Here is a 12,816-nt window from a genome sequence, read left to right as displayed (position 1 = left end):
CCATAAACAAGCAGAGAGGAGAACAAGAACACTTTTCAGCATCCACTTCACATGGCGAGGTCTTAGCTAAAAGATGTGATCCCTGCTTTTAAAAGCACTGGTCTTCTCAAAGAAATGCCAACACAGCAGACACATCAAGTTCACCTAACTTTGTAAATAATCCTTAGCATAACTGAAGTAGAACAACTATGAAGCCCCCTTACTGAACTACACAAACCTATTATTATTGGTCATGCCAGCTCTATTTTCTGCAGATATATCCAACCATAGCATAGCTAGCTCATGGTACACTCTGTAGCAGAAGGGAAGTAAAATTTAATGTATTTTTTTAAGTTAGTGATTCAGGCAATTCTTGGAATAACTTCCACTTGAGACGATGTAACTAAGAGGTCTTATTGAAAGAGACTCCCCAGCTGTTGACAGCTCAACTTTGGAAATTCCCTTTTTTTTGCCAATTCCTGACTATCCCTAAATCCAAATTACAAAGTTTAATGACCCTGGAGAGCCATCTTTGCCTCCAGTGAACTCAGAACTGTATCTAAATATTAATTAAGGATCTAGATAAATGTTTATTGAATTAAAGGGGGGAAAAGACACTGGAAACCTAGCCTCCAAAAACCCACTGCCTGCTCCCTTGCCCACTACAAGATTAAACTGGGTGCTCCTGTGGCTGAGAGTCAATCCATCCAAGACCGAGGGGATCTGACCCTGGGCCATGAGGCGATGACAGCCAAGAGGTCTGGGCAGCGGCTCCAAAACGGATCACCCACTGCCCTGGGAAATGTTGGGCACTTGCTATGACACAAACCCTCCCCCAGGGAGCGGAACCGGATGGTCGGAAACCAAGTCAGTTCTGTATAGACCCTAAGGCCCCAATCCCATTCCACCACCCTCCTTCCTGTTTATAGATACCGCTCCTGGAACTCCAACTACCAAAGAGAAAGCAGACGTTTTAGAAGTATGTAACACATGACGTAACTTGAAAAAGTTATGCTGCTTATTGGCGCGAGTTACAACCTGCCGGGCTCACACAGGAAAACAGGCTCACGTTAATTACTTTGCCTTTAATATGCCACGCCGTCCTTTCCCGGGGCCCCCGCAACGGTTGGGTAACTGAGAACCAGGTAGCCTCGGTGGTAGGACCCAAACTGTGTGGGCGGTGAGCGAAAGGCACGGAAGGAAGAGGGCCGATCGCTTCCGAAGCGGCAGCCGATTCGGATTCACTACAAGCCCGGCGGCTCTTTTCCCGCACAGGCGCAGGAAGAGGAAGCTTGGGCACCTCACAGGCGGCACCGAGTTGCCCGATCGCTCGGCGATGTCGCCGAGGGGGCTCGCGGCACTGCGCCGATGCCCCTGGCTCGGCCGAGGGCGTGCCACCTTTGTCTGGGTTTCCCCACCAGGATGGGCTACGCCTCGATGCAAAGACGGCTTGAACTGGTTGGAGGCGCCGACGCCGCTGTCCGCGCTGGAGTTCCCAGCTCTGCGCGGGGCCCAGGAAGCCGACGCAGCCGCCTGAAACCTCCCACTTAACACTGCGCGCACGCGGCGCGCCTGCAAGTCCCAGCCCCGCGGTTACTTCCCCGGCGCGGCAGCCACAGGGTGGAGAGCCGGAGACCCCTCGCTCGCAGGCGCAGAGGCCCGGCGCACCCCTGCCTTACTGGCACTGCATCGCCGGACGAGGCGGGGCCCCCGTGCCCTCTCCAGGGCCCGCTTCTTCCGCGCCCACGCGAGACCCTTCTTCGGGAGACAACGGGCCGATGGACCCTCCCTCCCCGAGCAAGACGAGATCTCCGACTGTCCACCGCGTTAGGGAACGCACGACAGACACCCAGACAGCACCCACACCCCAGCCCCTCGGCCCTCACTCACCTGCCTGCACCGTGTCCGAGAGGTCGTGCCCGGGGGCTGCGGTACGGGGAAATTCCTTCAATTTCCTGGCGCTCAGGTTCAGCCCCCCGGAGTTAGCCGCCTCCTCAAGCGCGCGCTCCAGACCCCGGTTCAAGGGCAGGTTGAAGCCCCCGCTGCCGCCGCCGCCACCACCCGCCCCGCCGGGGGCGCCGCTTCCTCCGTGGTGCTGATGGTGGTGGTGGTGGTGGTGGTGGGGATGATGAAGTGGGTGCAGAGTAGCTACCGAAAGGGCCGGGACGAAAGGTTGGGGTTCGCTTCCCGGCGTCGCCATCTTCTCCCGGGCCCCCCCACCCCGCCCCGCCGCTCCTGCGGGGGGGTCACAGCGTTCCCCGCGAGGGGAAAACGGCAGCTCGGGCTGAGTGCTGCAGTGCTCCACCGAAAGGCACTGGAAGGAGGGGAGGAGGGTGTGGGCAGGCGCGTAGAATGGGGGGCGGGCGGGGAGGCGGCCGTGGCAGCTGGGTCTTGAAGGTTTCCTGTCCCTGGGAAGCTAAGGACTGCGGCGGCGGCGGCGGCGGCAGCGCGCATGTGTCTCCTCCCGCCCCTGCGCCCTCCTCCCGGCGGCTCTGCCCTCCTCCGCCGTCTGCTCTCTCCTCCTCCTTCCCCCACGCAGTCTGTCCCGCCTGAGCCTTCCTCCGCGCCTGTTCTGCCGGCCGCCGCCGCCTTGCCGCGATCCACCCCGCAATCGGGTACACGGCTGGGCTGGACGCCTGCTCTGGGGCAACTCAGGCGCCAAACCTCTCTCTGGGCGTCATTTTGCCGCCCAGGAGGCTTTAGGGGACTGGAGGTTGCGGGGGTAGGGTGGTGGTCTGAGAACACGGATAAAACGGCAGGAGGCAATGAATGGGATTGGCAGTACAGTGAGGTTTGGAGAAGAAGAAGGTTCTCTCAATTCTGCGAGTTATTCTGGCCGTTTAACCCAGAGATCCCCAAGAGGCAGTTTTCATTCACTATGGGGTCATCCCTGCAGATGCCGCCTGGCATTTGGGCGCTTACAATGAACCAGACGCTTGTTTAGGGAGTCTACATAAGTTATCTCATTAATCCAGGGACCCCAGGAGTGCCAAAATTGTTCCCCTGAGTTTACAGAGGAAGTTAAGAAATGTATCTAAGGTCACCCCTGCAGTTAGAGGGGAGCTAGATTCGAGCTAGTGGCCCTCAGAATCTAGGGTTGCCCTCCTTCACAGTGTACCCCAGGGCCAGACGCCACCTCCAAGGGACGAATACGAGTGGGACAGAGTGTTTGCTGAGCGGCAGAAGAAAGCTACAGAGATAGGAAAGAAAAACTCAAAATGAGGGCAGTGTTTATGGGGGACAGAAGACATTGTCGTAGGAGAAAGATAAGCTGGCTGCTCCCCGAAATTGGGTGGTGCCAGGAGAGGCTAGAAAGCCAGTGACCCCAAACAGCAAATCAGTCACAGCTCGAGTCTGAGCTGAAAGAACCATCGAAGTGTCCTTGTGCCCTTCTTCACGCTTTGGGGCATGGAAACTAACATGTCCTCTTGCAAGTGAATTCACATTCTGCCGTCAGCCACCCAGTGGCACCCAGGCCAATGCTGGCACACCAGGGGCGACAGAGAACATCTGACACCCTAAGGGCAGACCAGCTGGAAGATTAATAAAGTACCATTCCTTTCTTGAAGTTAAAGCTTCATGTCCAACTTTCCAGGGCCTTTATTTTTGCTCTATTCTTAAGACTGGATTGTCCCCTATGAGCGACTTGGCTTGGGGAAAATGAGTCCGGGGGTGGGTGCGGGGGGTCGGGGTGTCAAGCACGAAAGCAATGCAACCCTTGGAATAGGGGAGCTGGTTTTTTAAGTGGTAATACAGAAGTGTGATGGCCTAGGCAACAGGCTGGAACTGGTGACTTCATGGACTCGGCACTTAAGTATGGCATAATCTGTATCACTTGAATTGACTGCACAGATAGTTGCCCTTAATTCCTGCGGGATTCTTGGCCCTGAGCAAAACATTCTAATCTGCCCGGAGGAGACACGCGCCACCTGCTGGTATCCTCCCGCAAACCTCCCCTCTCACATGCCATTCGCCGCAGCCTTCCAGGCTTTTAAAAGTCAGGCTTCAAAATTCATAATAATAATGACAATAATAATAAATGAAAGTATACTTCCATCACAAAATAGTAACCAAATTTCCACTTTCCTCGAGGGAGAGGAACAGAGAAAAACAAAATCCAGTGAAAAACAGAAACACAGAAAAAAATCCAATTAAAAGAATCTTCAGCTGAAACCAAGTGGTAGTCTGTGTGATCAGCAGCCAGGACATGATTTGGGACATCTTCTGGCTGACTGCAAATTTAGTTCAGACTAAGAGTCGTTGTGATGCATCATAGGAAGCATAAATTTTTTTTAAAAGACCACTAATTCTTCTTTAAAGAAAATAATGGATTGAATATGAGCCCACGATTTGCTTTTTAACAAATGATCAGTCCCTCTGTTAGATTGACCTACTCATTGTGGTTTGTTTACCCATCTACAGATTACCAAACTGTAAATTCCATGAAATAGGGACCTATTCATCTTTGCAACTCTCTCCCCATGCCTCAGAATCAAGGGGAGTACTTTGAATATAATGAGTGCACAATTAATATTAGTAATCAATTAAGTATTGCATAATAGACCATGTGTTTAACAGGTTTGCCACTTGTTGATATGTCCTTTTTTATTTGTATACATTTATGGGGTACTTGTTGATACATCTTTAAAGTTTCAAATGATTTCCCTGAATGAAGGAGTTTTTCTTAAAATGGGAGAGAGTACTTGACCCTTGAAAATGATCTTACTTCTAAATATTCAAGAAACTTGACAAGCCATTTCTCCTTGCTGTCTTGCTTCTTCACTATTTCTTCAAGAAGATGGACATCTCTCTTTTGTTTAATACCCTGTTTACTTATTCTGAAAACAGCACCCTTTTTCTATTAAGGGTAGGAATCAGTGGAATTAAACAAATCCACTGCCTGGAAGATTCAACAAATAATGTTGTCTGGCTGAGATATTTGATGCAACTAATAACATCAACATGAATTTCTCTGAAGATAAATAATATGTGTTTCAGGATTTTTCTATATGAATCAGCTAGTTGATGAAAAAATGACCCTGATAAAATGAGGGAAAAAAAATTGGACCATGTCCTGAGTTTTTCATAAACCTGAATGTATTTAATTTCAAAAATTGTATATAATTGTGAGGCTGTGCCTTTACTATTTTTTTTCTGGCGGAAAAAAAACCAAAACAATGGTGACAATAAATTGTAGTGTTTTTTAAGTATCCTTTTTCAAAAAATAACAAAAGGAGGTTACTAAGTCAGTTACCAATTATTTTGACGTTATTTATCTCTGAAATCAAAAACTCTGGGAACTACTGCACTTGCTGAGACCCTTGGTTTTTTTAAAAGGGAGTTAGTCATACATAAGTCTAGTCACCTGCCTTCAAGCATTTTCTTAAGCTGTGCTCACACCAACTAATCTTCTTTTCTTTTTTTCTTTTTTTTTATTTTTGAGATGGAGTCTCACTGTAACCTCCGCCTCCCATGTTCAAGGGATTCTCCTGCCTCAGCCTCCCGAGTAGTTGGGACTACAGGCACCCGCCACCGTGCCTGGCTAATTTTTTTTTTTTTTTTTTTTTTTTTTTTTGTATTTTTAGTAGAGATGCGGGTTCAACACATTAGCCAGGCTGGTTTCAAACTCCTGACCTCAGGTGATCTACTCACCTCGGCCTCCCCAAAGTGCTGGGATTACAGGTATGAGCCACTGCGCCTGGCCTCTTTATTTATTTATTTTTGGGACAGAGTCTCGCTCTGTCGCCCTGGCTGGAGTGCAGTGGTGCAATCCCAGCTCACTGCAACCTCCGCCTCCCAGGTTCAAGCAATTCTCCTGTCTCAGCCTCCCAAGTAGCTGGGACTACAGGCGCACACCACCACGCTGGGCTAAATTTTGTATTTTAGTAGAGACGGGGTTTCACCATATTGATCAGGCTGGTCTTAAACTCCTGACCTCAGGTAATCCACCAGCCTCAGCCTCCCAAAGTGCTGGGATTACAGGCATAAGCCACTGCACCCAGCCCCTTTACATTTTTAAATACTTTGTAGCTGACTATTGTCCAGACCCAGTTTTTTTTTACACTCTGTGCCCCAAACTCCCCAGCAAAAAACCTCAACCCCTTCATAGAGGCTCATACTTCCTTCTCTTGGAGCAACGAAGCAGTAGCTACTAGCCTCTGGCCACTTTATTTCCCGGTTTTCTCCCAGATTAAGGTGGAGTTCTGGCTCCTAGACCAGGGAGACTTTACTTAAGTACTCCTTTCTACAGCAGTTCTTGTGGAATAAAGAAACTACAGAATCTATGCCTCAAGATAGGATTCTCAGAGAAGCTGGCTTCTTGGCCATCCTCTGAATGACAGTAGAGGAGCAGTCTGTGATAAATCAATAATCTATACTTTAGTCCTTGTTCTATCTTCCTAAATACGTGTACATGGTCTTAAGAAATGTCAATTTTCACTTATGTGTGATTTTTGTTTTTAAATCAATGCTTTTTAAGAAATTATGTGAGATAATATAACCAATTGTATAACGGAGAGACAACATTCTGACCCAGAACTTATGAGTGATAATAGGATTTTTAAAACACCTGAGGAAAACTTGGTTTGGACCACTGTGGATTAGAAGCTGATTGTAATGAAAAGAATATTTTGGTAACTCAAAAATGGAAAACCAAACATCGTATGTTCTCACTTATAAGTGGGAGCTAAGCTATAAGGATGCAAAGGGATAAGAATGATACAACAGCCGGGCATGGTGGTTCACGCCCATAATCCCAGGACATTGGGAGGCCGAAGTGGGCAGATCACCTGAGGTCAGGAGTTCAAGACCAGTCTGGCCAACATGGTGAGACCCCCATCTCTACTAAAAATACAAAAATTAGCTGGGTGTGATGGCATGCGCCTGGAGTCCCAGCTTCTGGGGAGGCTGAGGCATGAGAATCACTTGAACTGGGAGACAGAGGTTGCAGTGAGCTGAGATTGCACCACTGCACTCCAGCCTGGGTGACGGAGTGAGACTCTGTCTAAAAAAAGAAAAAATAGAATGATACATGGACTTTGGGGGCTTGGGGGAAAGAGTGAGAAGGGGTGAGAGAGAAAGGACTGCACATTAGGTCCAGTGTGCTCTGCTCAGGTGATGGGTGCACCAGAATCTCAGAGATCACCACTAAAGAACTTATTCAGGTAACCAAACACCACCTGTTCCCCAAAAACCTATTGAAATAAAAATAATAATAATAAGAGAATATTTTGGCTTAAGGAGGTTGAGATCTCCTTAAGTTGTAAGGAAAAAACATCAGTGAGCAGTAGCAAACCCTCGGGTTCCTGCCAGAGGTTCAGGAGGCTTCCAGGTGAATTCACTAGAAAATAAGGACCAAAAGGCATCAGCTAATAAGACTTTAACTTATAAAGAAATAGATTTTTAGGGCGGGTGCGGTGGCTCACACCTGTAATCCCAGAACTTTGGGAGGCCATGGCAGGCGGATTCACAAGGTCGGGAGATCAAGACCATCCTGGCCAACATGGTGAAACCCTGTCTCTACTAAAATACAAAAAATTAGCCAGGCATGGTGGCATGTGCCTGCAGTCCCAGCTACTCGGGAGGCTGAGGCAGGGGAATCGCTTGAACCCAGGAGGTGGAAATTGCAGTGAGCTGAGATCGTGCCACTGCACTCCAGCCTGGTAACAGAGCAAGACTTTATCTCAAAAAAAAAAAAAAAAAAAGAAAAAAAAAAAAAAAGAAAATCGATTTTTAAATACCTGGCTTTAAAAAAAATGCAAATGTAAATGTTAGATAACAGATAATATTAAAAAATAGCTTTACTGTGGCTGGTTCGCCTGAATGTTTCACCAGTTCATTATATTATGTTATTGGTTTATAACATAGGCATATTATATTATTGGTTTGTAATATGATGAATATGTGAATTATTTAGAGGAACCAGTTATTTGTTTATTAATATAGTCATGCCTCCCTTAACAATGGGGATATATTCTGACAAGTACATTTCAGATGACTTTCTTGTTGTGTGAACATCATAGAGTATACTTACACAAACCTAAATGGTATATCTTATTACACACCTGGGCTACATATGGTATAGCCTATTGCAGCTAGCCTGTACAGCATGTTACTATACTGAATACTGTAGGCAATTGTAACACCGTGGCAAGTATGCATTTGGGTATCTAAACATATCTAAATATAGAAAAAGTACAGTAAAAATTTGGTATTATAATCTTATGGGACCATCATTCCATACAGTCTGTCACTGACCAAAACGTCATTATGCATCTCATGACCGTAAATCATTTAACTTGCATGAATAAACTGAAGCAGCATTATCCAGTGTGTGTGCCTCTGAACCTTAGTTCTTTAGACTGCTAACAGGCACTATGCATAAAAGATTTTCTCACCAAATAAGTTTGGGAGACAAAGAGTTAATTTAAAAGTTTAGAAGTTGTTTTACTATCAGACTTTTCCGAATCCTTGATAGGCTAATGTACATTGTGAACATGGAAGAAGGAAAGATGATTCACTGCAGTTTTTTCCTATATATTTGACCAATAAATCTCATCTTGCAAGACTGTTATCCATGGCTCACGCTTTGAGAAACCCTGGTCTGGGGTAATCTCTCTCAGGGATGTGTCATCTTTCGATCGCCAGTTATATCGCAGTTCAACGGATCAAAATGTACCTCCAAATCAGTATTTTAAGTACCTTTTCAGGCCTGTTGTTCATTAGGTGGACTTTTATTTTTTTTTTTTTTTTGAGACGGAGTCTCGCTCTGTCGCCCAGGCTGGAGTGCAGTGGTGCAATCTCGGCTCACTGCAAGCTCCGCCTCCCAGGTTCACGCCATTCTCCTGCCTCAGCCTCTCCGAGTAGCTGGGACTACAGGCGCCCGCCACCACGCCCGGCTAATTTTTTTTGTATTTTTAGTAGAGACGGGGTTTCACCGTGGTCTCGATCTCCTGACCTCGTGATCCGCCCGCCTCGGCCTCCCAAAGTGCTGGGATTACAAGCGTGAGCCACCGCGCCCGGCCAGGTGGACTTTAAAAGAACAGAAAAGTCTTCCTATTTGTAGTTAAGGTACTTTGCATCAAACTAAAGCAGTAATTTTCATGTTCCCCAGAGGCCGTTTTTAAGACTCTTGATATCATTACAGGGATATTTTCCGAAACTAAGGCTGTCATTAGGGCCTAGTCAGAGACTCCCAGAGTGTTTGTTCTCTCCAGATTTAGCAGAAAATGCCCTCTGGCTACAATGGCATTAAGCTTCCCATACCCAGATGCTATCACTATTCACATATACAGGGTTTAAACATTAGCTGTCTAAAGCCCCAAGTTATTTCTCAAATCCTGCTAGTGCGACATTTAAAGAGAGGTCCTGCTGGACAATGAAGCAACAGTGCAGAAGCAAAGGAACATGGTCATCTCATTTTATCTGTTGGGAAATCAGGTTAACACATAGCACAACTCACCACAGTTCAGAAGTAAAACCAGTAAGGACTTTCTTCGATTTCTGGTTGCTGCAGAGAGAGTAAAGCTAGAATTTGTGTGGTTGGGATAGAGGACTGACCAGAAAGGAAGTTCACCCCAGTGAGGGTGAACAGTGTTGGAATACCTCATCATACTCACAGAGGAGTGTCACCTGCAGGTCTGGTCACAGCCGCTGGAGTCCCAGATACTCTTCTAAGAGCAAGGATCGTCTTAGACTATGCCAGTTGAAGCAAATCATAAATCATTGCCTGGGGGGATGTATGGCACAGCCCACAATGGGAGAATGCCCAGGAGGTAAACAGGACCATAACCCAACTGGCTAGGATTCAAGACAGGGCCCCAGGCATGACGGTGAGCCATGGTCCAATCAGGAAGCAATTGTCTACCACAAAAAGTCTCTGCAAGGAGGGACAAGAAACTGCTATCACTGATGGCTTATGGGAAAGAAAACTGGTAGAACGGGATGAGAGAAAGACTTCTCTTTCTCTAGATACCTTTTTGTTCAGTTTTACCTTGTGCATCTATAATTAATCAATACAATAATAAAGCAGTTAATTAATTACATTTTAAAAATACCAATTCAGAAGGTTGAGCTTGCAGCAATAGTCATTGAAGTAATGGGTGAGTCCCAAGGAAGATGTAAATAAAATGATACTCTGCAGGATGAATTGGAATTGAAGAAGCAAGCCAGAATAGTGTTACCAGGTATAGGAGGTGTGATAAAGGGTGCTTGGACTAGGATGAGGCACAGGGCATGCATAAGGAAGGATGGCCAAGAAGTTTTTTAAAGGAAAAGACCACAGAATCAGTATTCAACAATGATTTGCTGAACCGCTTCTAACTCACAGGCAATGTTTGGTACTGGAGTTGCAACAGAGAAAGCTCTGTCCTTGTCCTGCAATAATAGCAAATGCAAGAGACAAAGACTTGGGGGACACAGAAAATCCTCTCTCTTTGAGAGAGTAGTTCCAGGACAGTTTATCAACATCCAAACTGCAGAGGTAAGGAGAAGGCAAAGAAAGTAGAAAGAATAGGTGTAAGTTACTTACTCCAAGCGTTTGGGGGATAGAAGAAAGAAAAAGATAAATAGTTAACTAAAAAGCAAATAAAGCAGAGAAAACTGGTTTAGTTTTTAAGATGGGGAAAATTTGAGATTTGAAAGGAGAAAAAGAAAGAAAAGGCCCATGAAGAAGGTAAGATTGGAGAGCCCTGGAGGAGAAAGTGGGATAAGGATGGACTGGACACTCACAGGTGAGACATCCAGGGAAAGAAAGGAGATGAGAAGAATTCAGGTGCCTCCTCTGATCCTGGATTTAAAAGATCAGGAGACCTGAGTAAGAACACTAATATGCCAAAGCAACAATTCAGACACTTTAGGGACTGTATGCTGATGGGCTAAGAGTCTGAATATATCCCATCTGCTAAGAGCAGAACAGGAGGTTGGCAGTGGGAAGGGAGATTTGTGAACAATTCAAATCAGAAATCACAGATCAGGTGCCCATTGTACTCAGAAATATTTAATCTTTAGTTTTCAGCCCTAATTAGCATATTAACCTGTCCCTGAATTATTGATGCTACCCACAAGTGCTGTTTTTCCTCTTGAATGTGCCTATTTGCTCACAATACTTCTATGGACTGCAAAACTAAATACTCCTCCAAAACATATAACTTGATGTTTAAGATAGAAAAATTAACTGGCTCCTAATAAGGACCAGTTGTCTCCAAATACCTTTCTGTAGACAGGGACATACCAGAGTTCAGACACAGCCTGTCGGCTCCTCGGCCAGGGAGGCCTAAGGAATCTAGCCCAGCTTCCCCATGCTACAGATTGGGAAACTGAAATAAATGCATGAAGGTGAATTACCCAATGTCATGCATCTGGCCAGTGCAAAAAGTTGCTTAAAACTCAAATGTCTATTTCCTATACAGTGTTTTTTCTTTGTCCCTCTTAGTGGGAATTGAAGTCACCAGTTATGTCACTACCTGCCATGCTTGGGGATCTGCTTGTGTCCTTCCATCAGTAGTTCATTTGCTTTCACTCTGAGTGTGGCTTGTTAAAGGGCTGTAGTCTAGGGTGCTGGCATACAGGGCTGATGCTGGGTAAGAACTGTGGTCAGAGCTGGTCCAAGGGACATGAGATGCTCTTGCTAGTTTTCTCTGGGACAAGACAAGCCTTGTACCCTGGTCAAGCTGAGAGGCAATGTGAGTATCCAAAGTCCAGGCATAATACAAGGCCATGATTAGCCGGTCCACTTCATGTAATGACCTTTCACGATCCTTTCTGATTATGGCTGGGTTCCCTGAACCTCTAGACCAGTAGCTGCAAAATATTTTGGGGGAGTGACAAATCCTTTGAAGATTTTTGGCAAGAGACGTAGCCTCTCCCCAGAAAAATTAACACTATATCCTACACATACAGTTTTTTACACAATTTCAAAGGTATTAGAGACTCTCTGAACCCTCTAGGGCTGGTCAAGCATCATCTAATCACTCTGACTCTGAACAAATCTTCCCTGTTGAAAAAACAACTTGAGAGAAGTAGTTAGTTTAGTTAGTTCCATGGGACTATCTCAGAAAATATTCTACTTTTTACTCACAACAAGTTTTTTTCTCCTAAACCTCTGATATTTCCTTTGGGCACAGAAGGAATTATGTAATGTTAGAATTGTCTTCCAGCACATGCATAGAGGCTGGGGTTAGTTGAGGTGGTGCTGATGAAGAAAGGTCATCCATGCTGACCCCAGGCCCATCTTTAACACTTTAAACTCCCATTTCAGCCTCCATGGCTACATACTACTTGCCTTGATCCTCACCCAGCCTCTTCTAATCACCTCCCATGACCAGGTTAGATTACTCATGTGTGCTCAGGCCCTTTCCAGTGTTTCTGCCATCTGGCTAATGATGGGACACCATATGTCCACAGCAGGGAATGGCCACCCACCTACGGGTTGGGGCACAGGCCTGCCCTCGTGAACAGCATGGCTGCCCAGTGTGTGGCTCACTTCCTAATGACACAAGGCATACCTTGCATGAGTCTGCAAGTAGGACACTGAGGTTCCTTTTACTCTAGGCTGAGTTTGTGGCAAATGGCATAAATGTGTTTGGGTAACATTTAAGTCATCCATCACCTTCCATATACCTAGAATTTAGAGTAGCTCAAGTTGTTTCACACACAGGAATAGATGTTATCAAACTAAACCACTCATTACTCCTTTAAGTTAAAAATCAGGAGGCCAAGGCTTTAGTATTGAGTTTGTTGGCTACATTAACCAGATTTTCACTCAGCACCATCCCCAAGGGGCTCCAGATTGCTCAGTGAATTATGGAGGAGGGAAAAGAAATTTGTGAAGCCTGATGT

At 46.0% G+C, this 12,816-nt stretch overlaps 1 protein-coding gene across 5 annotated transcripts in view; it reads right to left on the bottom strand.

Annotated features, from left to right (window-relative positions):
• LRCH1 (leucine rich repeats and calponin homology domain containing 1) overlaps positions 1-2,499 on the bottom strand; it is a 209,249-nt gene extending 206,750 nt beyond the window's left edge. For 4 of the 5 annotated variants that reach the window (XM_055244615.2, XM_063619095.1, XM_055244614.2 and 1 more), the window contains exon 1: positions 1,870-2,430. In XM_055244615.2, the coding sequence (XP_055100590.2) occupies positions 1,870-2,179 (310 nt within the window). In that variant the 5' untranslated portion in view covers positions 2,180-2,430. Of the gene's footprint in view, positions 1-1,869 lie in introns of all 5 variants that reach the window. The other variant, XM_055244617.2, reaches the window with a different exon arrangement.
• Between the last annotated feature and the right edge of the window lie 10,317 nt (positions 2,500-12,816).

Source organism: Symphalangus syndactylus, chromosome 15 (assembly GCF_028878055.3).
Source record: "Symphalangus syndactylus isolate Jambi chromosome 15, NHGRI_mSymSyn1-v2.1_pri, whole genome shotgun sequence".
Classification (NCBI taxonomy): domain Eukaryota; kingdom Metazoa; phylum Chordata; class Mammalia; order Primates; family Hylobatidae; genus Symphalangus; species Symphalangus syndactylus.
The sequence above is the reverse complement of the archived record's forward strand: the minus strand, read 5'-3'. Positions and strand labels throughout refer to the sequence as shown.